Source organism: Camponotus vicinus, unplaced genomic scaffold (genome assembly GCF_025532165.1).
Source record: "Camponotus vicinus isolate PSW18456_S1 unplaced genomic scaffold, iyCamVici1.0 SCAF_7, whole genome shotgun sequence".
In the NCBI taxonomy this organism is placed as follows: Eukaryota; Metazoa; Arthropoda; class Insecta; order Hymenoptera; family Formicidae; genus Camponotus; species Camponotus vicinus.
This window is the reverse complement of record NW_028141979.1, coordinates 7,770,630-7,784,943: the sequence shown is the minus strand read 5'-3', so window position 1 is coordinate 7,784,943 and position 14,314 is coordinate 7,770,630. Positions and strand designations below refer to the sequence as shown.

The 14,314-nt window shown below is 31.8% G+C and overlaps 1 protein-coding gene across 1 annotated transcript in view; it reads left to right on the top strand.

Annotated features, from left to right (window-relative positions):
- The window catches only part of LOC145975011 (uncharacterized), an 82,846-nt gene extending 70,217 nt beyond the window's left edge, over positions 1 to 12,629 (top strand). Inside the window, exons 5-6 of the mRNA XM_083105136.1 lie at positions 11,245 to 11,413; positions 11,633 to 12,629. Of these exons, the coding sequence (XP_082961262.1) occupies positions 11,245 to 11,373 (129 nt within the window). The 3' untranslated portion in view covers positions 11,374 to 11,413; positions 11,633 to 12,629. The remainder of the gene's footprint in view (positions 1 to 11,244; positions 11,414 to 11,632) is intronic.
- The last annotated feature ends 1,685 nt before the right edge of the window (positions 12,630 to 14,314 follow it).

Below are 14,314 nucleotides of genomic sequence, written 5' to 3'. Positions count from 1 at the left end.
ATAAGAAGTCATTTAAAAAATTATTTTAAATTATTTGAAAAATTGTAAAACAATTTTTGTATAATTTATTAAGAGTGATAAAAATTTTTATGATATTAAAAATAATGTCACAGATCTTAATCGAATTTTATGAAAATAATATTAGATGATTGATAAATATCAATATTGCATGAAATTGGATCGAATTATTGATTCTATTATTAATATGATTAATATTTAAAATAATAATATTTAAAATAATATTTAAAAGCTTTTATTATAACATCCTATCGAAAGGCTAATGTAACAAAATATTAATAAGTAAGTGACTCATTTAATATGCAAAATTATGTATCTTTATTATTTCTCTTTGATTATCTGATTAAATACTTGTGTAATTAGCACTTTTAAAGCTTGAACCTTAGATCAAAAAATTCAATAAAGCAGATATAAACAACATCGTCGAATTTCTATCTTATATCTAAGATGTCTTATGGATAACGCATCCAAATTACATACAGATTATGCCAGAGAAGAGGTTGAAAAACGGTGCCATCGACGCTAGAAGTTTTAAAATACACATTACTCGCATAACTATTTTTGTGATATTAAAGAAACGCAACATCCGTGCGTTGATTTATGATTTTCCGTTTGAAACTTGGAATTGCAGCTGCGCCGGGTGGGGGAGGCGGACAAAGCCGCAGGAGAGCGCTGGCCAAAGTGGAACTCGGCTTTAATTGCTTTACTACCCGGCACTTTCTGGCAGTGTAAAGCCAATAAAAGCCGATTTTACTCTAACCCGTTGTAAACTTTATGCCGAGAGCAACAAGGTGGCAATGTTGTTCTCGTCGTGCGACTCGAGAACGCGGATAATAGAATGGAAGCCAAACGACAAAGCAGCGATTTTATGTCGTGCACGGAGATGAAAAGAATTTTTTCTTTTTTTTTTATTTACAACAATAATCTCCCTCGATACTTTGGTCTCCGCCGATATAGCGAGCGTGGTATGAATTTTCGATTTCGGCTCCCTTCCTCCTTTATGGAAGATGAAAGGGACGACAAGATCTCCTGACTAATAATTATCGGGCAAGTGTTTAATCAGACGCACTTACCGCACCAAAAGCGATCGTTATCTCCCGTATATTACGTCGGCAATTTAAATACCGGCGATGGTCAAGGAGAAAATGTCATTCGTCCGACACTGAGTCGGGTGTTCTTTTTTGGGAACTTATATCGTGGATTCAAGTCGATAAGAACTATGATGTTTGTTTGTCGCATGGAAAACGGAAGGAAGGAAGATAAGATTAGCATGAGTCGCGTTGACGGATTACTTGAATTTATGTATTTTAAGAAAAATAAGAGAGAGCTTGAAAGTTGTTTTATTTTTTAACTAATGTTATTAATGAGACCAGATATTTCAATATTAAAATTATGTTAAAATTGTGTTCAAATTTCCTGGAAAAATAATGAAAGAATATCTTTAAAAATGCTATTTTTTTACGTTATATTACGATATATTAAGCAAGAAAATTCTCTCTTTTATATAAAAATATGTTTCTCATACATTGCATATATATTCAGTAATAGAAATTAGATTTTAGAAAATTTTTAGAAAGAGATATTTTTAAAAAATCCCAAATATGTTGTCAATTTTCTAATTTTCGACGTAATATTTTCGAAGATCGAAGCTTTTATAGGCAAAAATTGTATTCTACGTTTCCGACTTATATTCGCACGAGGATCATCTTCTTTTTGACTGTGCTAGTTTTCTCGCTTCAGCTATGTGTATATATCGGAAAATACGTATTTCGTTCCCCGCAATATTTTATATCGCGAGATATGTGTTGCGACGAATAAATAGAAAATTGCGATCGCGCAATCTTACTCGTATCGTTCCCGCAAAATCCAAAATATAGCTGAATTGATGAAACTTTCAACAGTAGTAGCTGCTTGAAAGTCTACATGAAAATAAAAATCGAATATTTATTGCGAGTTTTGCGTAACATTCGTTCAAAACCCCTTAACATGTCGCGTGTCATTATAAATGTATGATATTATATTTCTTTTCAATAATAATACTTTTTAACGTAAATATCCGCCATAATCAGAGTCGAAATTTTGCTAAAATTTTCGACCTCAACTTCTCAAATAAATTATAAATTTCACAAATTTTTGATTTAAATTATAAAAGCATTGAGTTTCTAAGTTTTTTATATTTTTTTAAATAAGTAGTAAATGAATAATTTTTCTCTTACAGGTTTAATCGAAGAACAAAAATGACAGATTAAATAGATTTAAAAGGGAGCGATTCAAGTCGATTTAAAATATTAATATATATGTTAGATTGAAAGTCGATATCAAAAATAGAAAAAGTCAACTCGAGAAACTACCGGGAGAACAAGTAGCGCGCGCATTGTTGCGTTTTATTCTATAAAAGCCTTCATTGAACGATGATAAAAAATACGTCACGACTCATTCAAGGGACACGTGGTGTCCCTATTTCACGGAAAACCGGAGGGCACCTGCGGTCGCCCTCAGTCGGTCACTTCCTACATCAGAGCCTGGGTGTAACCAGGTTAATCCTCGATTGACCCTCGTACACCAATGCAGGTTAGGCCTGTCCAAAGATAAAGGGAGAAAGGGGAGAGAGCGAGAGAGACGGATTCCGGTTCGGCACGCGACCAGAACCGCAGAGAGAGAGCAGAGTGACAAAAAGGTCGCACGTCACACATATGGACGCGCGTGCGAGCGAGTTGGACGGCTTCTTAACATAACTTCCTCCGAGGGGGAGGAAGAGGAAGCCGCCTTCCGTAAGGGCCTGCTCGTGAGAGATGGGCAACTCTCTTCCTCGGCCCGTCTGATGCGCGTCATGGGGCCCTTGAAACGACAGGTTGTCGATAGCCTGTTACGAGCTGTCGACCTCCGCGTCGATTCACGCGGATGTCGGATCTCTCGATGCGATAATGACGTTATCGAAATTATATCTCGCCTGGCGTGGACGAGTAAGCGTGTAAACGTGTAATAAAGAAGATCGAGTAAAATAAAGAACGAGACACACGTGAGATTTTTCACCCTCGCTTCGTTTCCATCGAAAAAGCATTGTTTTATTTTCAGAAACTATGCATCACGATACGTCAATCTTCACTCACTTTTATCCATCTTAACTTGTCACTCGAAAGTCCACACAAACTTTCGTAGAAAAAGTCGGGTATTTATTGAGAGATTTGCGTGACGTTCACTCAACGCCCTTTAACGGGCTGTTATAAATATGCTATATTTTTTTCAATAATAATATAATTTTTTTCATGCGTTAATATTCGCTGTAATATTAATATTAATTAATTAAAATAAATAATAAAAATTAAAATAAATAAAAATAAATAAAATAAATTTTAAAATAAATAATAAAAATAAAATTAATAATAATATTAAATTAATTAAATTCTACTTTCAATCCCAATATTAACTTGTAGATTGATAAACATAATTTTTCCTTGAAACGATCTTTCTATCAAGGATAAAAAATAAAGAAAAAAGGGCATATGATCTATTTTCAGTGGCCATAATTTCTCGACGGACTTCTGACGTAGATTAATATACAGCTTTAATCGTGGTGTGCTTTTGATACGATACTAATTTTATACGGATACACTTGCGGACATGTGTAACGCGATAGTTTGCCCCGCGTAAACTTCAGGGGGAGAAAAGGGCGATTACTGCCCTCCGGCCTGGCCTTCAGGTCGGAACGACAGGTTGTCGATAAACACAGGTACGTCGTAGCGCACCGTATCAAGACGCTAGCGCTTCCGGCTTCGTCGTTCGGGCTAAAGTGTTTTGTCTATCTTTTGGGAATACTCGAGCGGACCGTAGCCTTATCGAACGGCTATCTGATGGTTGTTTCAACTTCACAAGCCGCCGCTTTAGCGAGAACGACGAGTATAAAGACGCATTATACGAGTTATTTATGAGATTGGCGGGGATTGTGCTTATATGTACCATAAAACTTGTACATAATTGCAACAAATTTACTTGTATTTATTTTGACATTATAAAATAATACGCCACCTCCCACGCTTATTAAATTATATTAAGGAATTAATTATATTAGGAATTAATTTTTCCTATATATCTCTTAATAATTTTTTATTTATTAATAAATATATAATTTCCCCTTTAGAGAAGCTTTCGGCAAAACTATAGAATAAATAGTTTTAGACAAGAATCATCTGATTGTTTTAAAATATCAAAATAATTGCGTGTAAAATTTACATTTATATAATTTTCACGTTAAGACAGAATAAATTTAAATTGATAAAGAATAGACAAATATATTTACTTCTTACCGTAATAAATAAGTCAATAATTATTGAAATTATTAATATTATAATTAATATATTATATATTATCGTTTAAATAATTGTTTAAAATTTCTTCAAGTATCCTTTACTTTAAAGATACCCATAAAAGATATTTATTTAAATTCTTACGTGGGATTTATACGCACTATTTATTTCGATGTAACTTATCATGCTTAAAAATAGACAATTCATGCATTTGCGCTTTATACATTCGGTAAAATATTCCTCGATAAATGACTTCGCACTTGAGGGGCTGATTTAACGTAAAATCTCTAGCGTTGTATGCGAGGTAGCGCTTGCATTCCCATGAAACCAGCGATGATAGAAGGAAAGAGGGGTGGAGATGCATTCTCGCGGAATGTAGGTCGACGATTCAACCAAGTCCCGAGGATATCCTGCCTATAGATCGGCGGGAAGAAGAGGAAGGAGCGCAAAGTGCGCTCATGAATGCGGAGCCCCGAGGACCTTATTCCGTGCACTTGCGTCCCGCCACCAGTTTCCCTCCCTCCCCCCTTCCTTTTCCCCTCGAGGAGACACCCCCTTCCGGTTGGATGATTTTATGGGGGCCGAGCGCAGGATACCCCGAGACGAGTCGTCGTCTTAAATTTTCAGGGAAGAGCAAGACCTTCTTTCCGCCATTGTTTTGTGGCGCCGATAATTTCGCCGATAACGGACGATAAACGAATCTGATAATTAAGATAGACACGAAAAGTCATTATTCCGAGAAATCATTTCGAAGTTCGTTAAGTATATTATTGATATTTCCAAGTTACAAGAATTTCTGAAGTGATATTTCCCGAGATATTCGAAAGTATGCAGTCTCAAAAAATAAGGTTCCTTAAAAAATCAAGTAAATATCTCGAAAATTTTAGAGAAACATGATGAGTTTTGAGTGCTATAAATTACACACCAATCGTTCATTGAAAAAAAAAAAAGAAAAAGTATGCAAATTATAAATTTTTAATAAATTTGATTTGAATTATTTGGTTTCCAGAATTTCGAAATTTTTTAAAAAACAATGCTTGCTTATATCGAAAATTTTTATTAAAAATTGTAATAATATTTCAGCATAAAAATGATACCAATGATTAAATGAATTAAAATCGCAAAAAAAATATTTAAAAAACTCTTTAATTAAGGTACATATAAATTTAATTTTTTTAGAAACAAATATCTGTTTCAAAAGTTTAACAAAGATTAGCGAAATACTCGTAAATATTTCATTCTCTTTATCACGATAATAATAAACGACGTCAATAATTAATTAAGAGTTATATTTATAAGAAAGATAATTTAAGAGAATTCTCTTTGTGTTTCTTGCGACATTATTTTGCTCATTTCGTCCTCTTTGTGCAGAATCTCTATTGCTCTATAAAATTCTTTCATTTTTCTGCGAACGATAGTTTTATTTTCCGGCGTGTCTCTCGTCAAACTTCTCTTCGCGTTTCTTAAAAAATCAAGTAAATATCTCGAAAATTTTAGAGAAACATGGTGAATTTGAGTGCTATAAATTACATACCAATCGTTCATTGAAAAAAAAAAGAAAAAGTGTTCAAATTATGAATTTCTAATAAATTTCCGAATTATTTGATTCCCAGAATTTCGAAATTTTTTATAAAACAATGCTTGCTTACATCGAGAATTTTAATTAAAAAATATAATAATATAATTCCGCATGACAATGATACCAATGAATAATAATTAAAATCGCAAAAAAATATAAAAACTTTAATTAATGTATATATTAATTTAATTGTAAAAATAATTGTACAAATATCTGTTTCAAAAATTTAACAAAGATTAGCGAGATACTCGTAAATATTTCATTCTCTTTATCACGATAATAATAAACAACGTCAATAATTAATTAAGAGTTATATTTATAAGAAAGATAATTTAAGAGAATTCTCTTTGTGTTTCTTGCGACATTATTTTGCTCATCTCGTCCTCTTTGTGCAGAATTTCTATTGCTCTATAAAACTCTTTCATTTTTTCTGCGAACGATAGTTTTATTTTCCGATTTTCCAGCGCGTCTCTCGTCAAACTTCTCTTCGCATTTCTTAAAAAATCAAGTAAATATTTCGAAAATTTTAGAGAAACATGGTGAATTTGAGTGCTATAAATTACACACCAATCATTCATTGAAAAAAAAAAAGAAAAAGTGCGCAAATTATGAATTTCTAATAAATTTCCGAATTATTTGGTCTCCAGAATTTCGAAATTTTTTATAAAATAATGCTTGCTTATATCGAAAATTTTAATTAAAAAATATAATAATATTTCAGCATAAAAATGATACCAATGATTAAATAAATTAAAATCGCAAAAAAAAGATTAAAAAAACTTTAATTAAGGTACATATAAATTTAATTTTTTTAGAAACAAATATCTGTTTCAAAAGTTTAACAAAGATTAGCGAGATACTCGTAAATATTTCATTCTCTTTATCACGATAATAATAAACAACGTCAATAATTAATTAAGAGTTATATTTATAAGAAAGATAATTTAAGAGAATTCTCTTTGTGTTTCTTGCGACATTATTTTGCTCATCTCGTCCTCTTTGTGCAGAATCTTTATTGCTCTATAAAACTCTTTCATTTTTCCGTGAACGATAGTTTTATTTTCCGATTTTCCAGCGCGTCTCTCGTCAAACTTCTCTCCGCCTAGTAAACCAGTTTCGTTTTCACGTCCATCAAGATTTGCTCGTGTAGAACGGATTTCGTTCGTGACAATGCGCGCGAGAGCCTTTTTTTTCTGCGGCGACGTAGATTCCTAACCAGGCATAAGCAACCCCTGGAGCATATGTGTGCACACAAGAGAGCAAGAAGCATGAGGGAGAGGGAGAAAGGAGAACGCGAGAGAGGATCGAACATATTTTTGGGAAAAAGGATTCCGTGGGAACTTGGGGAGAGCGAGCAAGAGTTGGATTTCGTGAAGAGGAGGAGGCCGTCTGCGTGTGTTTGAGGATGATTATCGACGCGGTGGGAGGGAGAAAAAGGGGACGGGGGAATAATGTCGACGGAAAGGGGGATGAAACGGTCGTCGCAGATTTTTCTACGGTTTCGGGGCGAAACGGGGCTCCCCGGGCGTTGCGAAAAAGATGAATTATACCGTAAAGAGACGAAACGACGGATTTTTGATAGCTTTTATGAGTCATACGTCGAGAAAGGGTTAAGTTCGAATGCACTAAGAAAGAGTTGAAAATTCATAGGTCGAATAATCGGTTGACGATTCTAAAAAAGGGTTCTACAAAAAGAGGGTTCAGCCATTTTCACGTTCTTGAGAATTTCTCGAGAAAAGACATTCTTATGAGAAGCAATGAAAATTCTTCTAACCCATCAAAGATCCTTTTCTATCTAAAAATGGCTCAATAAAAAAATGCTACGTCGAAGAAAAGAATTGCAACTTTTTGAATTCTAGGACATTTGACGGAAGTTTATTTTGTTTACTAATAACTTAAGAAGACACAAAAATTTAGTTTCAAAAAGCTATGCTGAGATGAAGCTGTGAACGATTTCTTTCTATGCCGAGCAGAATTTTCTCGGACTATTCAAATTTTCAATACAATATAGAAATAAATTTTTTTACTGACATCTGACAGCGAACGTTGAATCGTTGAATCGATACAATTCGTTTTAGTTTTAAGTTATTTATTTTTTAGTATCAGTAATATATAAGTGCCAATTTTTTAATTATTAGAAATTTGTAAAAGATATGTAATTAAATAGATATTTTTTTTGCTACAATTAAAATTATAGAAGCTCTTCTGAATATAATTAAATCAAGGTAAGAGAGAGCAAAATATCAATAAATTCCAAGCGCAGTAAATAAGGCATATTTTATTATAAATATAAAATTATTGTAACTATAAAGTCTATGTAAGTAACACACGTTTCAGTCCTTTTTTTAGGCCATCCTCAGCACAATCAATTTTTTTTCTTTTTAAAGTCATGCATGAGAAAGGATATAGCATTGTTGCACTAAATATTACAAAGTAAATTTCGGTTATCAGAGAGACAACATAAAAATTAATATTGATATGAAAAATAACATAATGATTAATTTAATTTGATATAATAATTTATATAATAATTAAAATGTTGTCATCAAAATAGATTTTAATGAAAAAGAAATTATTATTATGTATAAATTGTACGTAAAATTTTATATAAATTGCACATAGAAAATTTGTATTTTTTGTATTTTATAAAGACACAAAAATAGACATCGTAAAAACACGTGTCATATAAGGACAAAAATATACAAGATACAGTCGACTATTCTCAAATTTCCATGAGTTCCTATGCACTTCGGAGAGCATATGGAAGATATATACACATATGCAGTCGAGCATGTGTAGACGTGAAGAGCACAATTCCATTGTCGGAGCAAATCCCTTGTTTGTTCGAATATCTGGCAAACAGCTGATTGGGATTTTCGAACTCGAACTCTGCTCTCTCATTACACATGGTGTGTTCTTTTCGCAATGATGATGCTCTCATGTTTGCGAACTTGAAAACGAACAAATATGGATTCGAAGACGATTTTTTTTGAGATATTAAAATTAATTATTTATTCAGCAATTTCAAAATTTCATATTTATATAATTAATACAATTAATATAAATCGAAACAATATTTATGTTAAATAATTCAATATAAAATAATAATATATTAATATCATTAAAGAAACTTAAAGAAATCAAAGTTAATAAATATTGTTTTTAAATAAATAAAAAATAAAAAAAATATTCCTTTTTCAATAATTTAATTATTTGTATTATTATATATATGTCAAAATTAGGATAGAAATAAATAAAAATTAAAAATGAATTGACTCAATAAATGCACCTCTGCTGCAGTTGTAATATATTTTCACCGGCTATTCCATCTCACTCACTCATAGATTAGAATTTGTGAGAAAAATTTTATATATTTTAATATGTAAATTTTACAAAGATCGACATTACATTTCTTTGATATGCTTATTCATCGTTCAAAGCTCAGATAAATATTATTTGATTACTATTCTAATCAAAAATTTCTCCGAGATAATTTAAATTTCTCCGAGATAATTTAAATCTAATCTAAAGAGAAAGAGAAAGAGAGAGAGAGCGAGAAAGAAGAGAAAAAGAGGAAGAGAGAAAAAGGGAGAAAGGGAGGGAGAGAGAATCAGAAACTCTCGTAAAGTTTTGTCACATGTTAGATGTTGGCAAAAACACACTGAATTAGACACGTACTTAATAACATCATCACTAATACATTAATGGACTATATACGTGGCTGACTTTCCCCGCCTCCGACAAGTCCGACAAAAGGGAGAGAAATCACCCCATCGTCAGGTTTATTTAATACAAAGCTGGGCGGGGTGTGTGGGGTGGCATTCGGCTGCCGCCAGATGTGGGCGCGGGGGGGTGGCGACAACCTGTTGAGTCAGACAATATCGCGTTTTTACTAATGCCAACATCGTCGTCCCGACACGGAGAATCGAGGGGGTGGCCGCATTTTTGCCTCGATCCCGCAGCCCCAGCTCGAGATCATTATTATCGAGTCTGGGATTATTAACTCGGAAATATTTGTAAATCCGCGAGATGAGAAGCTTATCTTTGCACAAAAGCAACGATAAGTCAAAAAACGAAAATAAATAATAATATTTTGTTTCAGCATCTCATGAAATATTGTCAACATGAACGCGTAAAAAAGCAATCAAAATAATAAGTAACTGATGCTTTTTTCTTTTTGTTGTACATAACATGTATTAATGTCCTTTTAAATTTATTTTAATGCACTGATTAAGTTATATGTGTACTGATTTATACAAAATATGCTGTTTATTTTATAATATATTTATGCTAGGCAGTGTGTTTGTGTCTGGTAAAATTCGAAAACAAGAAAATATTTACAGATAAATATTTTTATTCGAGTCGTGTAATGCTTAAATTGCTTTTGAAGAAATCGACGCATTAACTAGTGTTTCATCGTCGATTTAATCTTGATAATCTTTTATTTAATTCTATATAAATTTCTGGATATCGGCCATAAAGTCAAATTCTGCCATTTTATTAAATATATTTTATATATTAGTATTATTAATATATTAAAAATATTATATATTAAATTTATTTATATAAAGTTCTATCGAAAAGATATTTATTGATATTTATCAATAAATATTCTTTGATATTTGTCAACAAATAGCTTTTAAAAATATTGAGCAATAATTTTAGGATAACGTGCATAAAAAAATTGACGAATTTAATTGGCAAAACTTTATTACTTACAGATAAATCTTACGTTTCTATCATTATTGTTATGATTTTTCGCGACATTTTTGTTTATGTCAAAAAAATGATTTAAAGGCAGAATTCATGGAACACATTGCACTATAATAAACACACGTGTCAAGCAGCCGCCAGTATTTAACGCAAATTCTTCTTGATTTTATGCGAATAAATATTTTTGCGAAGATGAAAACCATAAAAGCGTCTTTTTCTATCTTTCATGATTTCTTAATTTTATTTTATAATTGTAATTTTATTATTCTTATATATCATATATATAAAAATATAATATACTCTAAATTTATTTTTTATTTATTACTTGTTATTTGTATATATAGAGAAATTTTTTATAAATGTTCGGAATCTATTAGTAATATTTTGAAAAATAATAGTTTACGATCTCAATTTTTCTAATTTTCTCATTTCTTCCATATTCTGTTTATATTAATTTTATTTTTAAAATTAATACCAACATTAATTTTATTTTTAAAATTAATACCAACATTAATTTTATTTTTAAAATTAATACCAACATATTGTATATGAATACATATATGAATTATATTAATCGGCTTTATAATATTTTATTAACACTAAATAAATTATTAAATAACTTTTTAATAGACTGACAAGAGAGAGATGCGATCAGAATATTACGATAGATTCGCATCAGCTTATATTCCGTCGACAGAGCCTGCAGGCAAGATTTTGACGGTAAAAAGCGTCCGAATAGATCCGTCGAACATAGTTTGACAGCAGATTAATAACGAAAATGAAGCAACTCTGCTGTTTCGTAAGTACACTTAAATAACATTCGAATTAATTCCGAATAATTCAACATAACATAACATAACCATATTTGTTAGAAGTACTTTCCATTTCATTTTACGTACAAGCGCCTCTCATTATCTAAGACAAATCTCTACAAATTCTTTAACGTTAGCGTGCCAAGCATTATCGGCATGATACACCCATCAATATATTCGCCGCTCACCAATCTCGTATCTTTCAGAACGTCCTTTCGGCTCGCGTAGAAACCCAGGAACCTAGGAACGCAGATAAATCTCCGGAACGACAAGCCGGAGCACCTACGACGGGGTGTCTCGCTATTGAGCCGATCCTCCAGGGCCGTATCTCCATCGATCTATTCAAGTTCACGGGAGCATGTCCGTGGCGCGGATCACGTGAAGCGAGTATCCGAAAGAGGGAACGACGGTGAAAGAGAAAGAGAGAAGGGAGAAGGCGAGGGAGAGGAGACGAATGCACCGGCACCAGTAAGGACCAGGTGCATCCCCGGGAGCCTGGGAAGCGCAAACTACGGCGAATGAAAACGCCGGCAGATGCTACCAAGCCGCGAGCGGGTCCTCCGCATCGTCGTCCATATATGAACAAGGCGCATCCCGTCCACGTCGCCGACTTTGTTTGCTCACGAGTGCGTCGCGTCGCGTCGGCGCGCTCCAACTCCGGGGATTCAGATCCTTCTCCTCTCGAGTCACCGAATCGGAGCCGGTCGCAATCGGGAAATCTCAATTGTTTTCTCAACACTAGAATTTCATACACAGTAAAAAATAAAATGTTAATTTTAACATTTTTCACGTGTCCCAGAAAGTCCAAATTTTAAGTTAAAATAACCCATTCGTCGTATGTTACTTATTGACAAACTAAAAATGTTAAATAATTGACACAATACTTTACATTTATTTTTGTTATTGTGACTTTAAGTGTAATGTAAAAATAACATACAAATTAATTAAAAATTACATGAAAAAATCGTTACAATAATTCGTAAGAATTGTTGCAGGACATTAACATATAATAGTAATTATTTTAACTTAAATTATTTGTAATAGAAACATTTGATTTTAGTAAATTTGATTATTTTGTACGTCAAGTTCAAGATTATTTGAAGATTTACTTTAACTTTTCTTAGAATGTTAAACTGACTTTGAGACATGTTGATTGTTTAAAATGATTATGTTAAAAATACTCAAAATAATATTCCATTTCTAAGAGACATATACAAAGTGTGTTAAGTTATGAAGTTGACATAAATGTAACACATGAAAACGTTATAAAAATAATAACATATAAGTTTGAATGTCAATTTACATTAAAGTACTAATCAAAATGTCGTAACACAAAAAAATTTTAATTAGAAGCACAACTTTTTACTGTGTATATACATATATATATTATTTTATTTTATTTAAATGAATTTAGAATTTAGTATATTTTTATGTACTATATATGTGAAAAAATAATAAAATTATATAATTTAATATGATATAATTATAAAATAAAAAAATATATAAAGAGTGAGAGAGGGGGGGGACAACTTTATGGTTTTTAAATTATTTGAAAGTACGCTTGTCACGATATATATAAATATAATATTAATTATCCTTTACATGATGTGGACGATCCTTAATTCATTCATACTTAAATATTTACAATATTAAAAATATAAGATTCGTATTCATTTTGTATTTCTATTTAAATTTAAAAATCCCACTTTTATAGTTTATTTATTATGTTACTTATTGTAAGCTTCTTTTTCTATTAGAACAAATAGAAATTAATTAAATTATTGAAACTCTAAAAGTCATTAGGAAATCAAGGAACAGCTGATTTTAAATAGAATTTCACTAGAATTATGACGCTGGATTTCTATCGAAAAATATGTCGAATTTATCAAATTTGCGCAACAAGAATGTTTTTTAAATTCGAAAAATTCATTCGAGTGTATCGAGATATTCTTCTGTTATTAATTATATTGAAATCTGCCAAATAAATCGCCGAGTAATAAAAACATCGTTAAAAGCGTGTGAGAAACGCTTATTACGTCGAGATGATTGCGTTAACAAGATTTTTTTTCCCTCTCTCTCTCCTTTTTTTTTTTACCACATTCTTTCTCTTGTTCCAGTCGGAGATCGAAAGTATTGCGCGAAAATAAATGTGTCGTTTCGCATTACGTCCGGTCGTTTCGTCACGTATTACATAGAGAGAATGCCGGATTATATTCCCGTACTTTCTCCGTGACTTTCACCATGGCCGTTGCGAACAATCGCGGCCGTCTTTATTATTTGCGCTATATACTAGCGTGCCGTTACGCAATCGTTCCAACATGCTTTCACGGCATCACGTGGACCACCGAGAGGAAAACAGAGGAAATGTCGAGGTATCGCAATTTTTTAAAATTAATTATTAATTATTAATTTACAAAAAATTGTCTAACAAATTTATAATATTATATAACATATTATAATATATTTATAACATATTTATAACATATTATATAAATATTTTCTAGATTTAATTATATCCCATTAATATAAAAAGTGCAGGGATATTAAATTTGAAAGCAAAATTGGATTTTTTTAAATTTTATATATATTTATGTTTGATATCTTTATAGATCAAATTTTTTAATAGAGTTATATACAGCGTACATCTTAATTTTAAATAGAAATAACGATTCTTGATTACGAAAGTTCTACTAAGTGGCTACTTCAAATTGATCATGTCCCATTTTTTTTATTATTACTTTATATAATGTATCGTGAAATTAGAAGCAGCATATGCGTCGTAGTGGACTGCCGTCCAAAAATTTTGAAGCCAGCATCACGATGACGAATCAGACGGCGTGACTTAAGAGCGATCGACCGCGACTTGCCATATGTTCGACATAAGATCT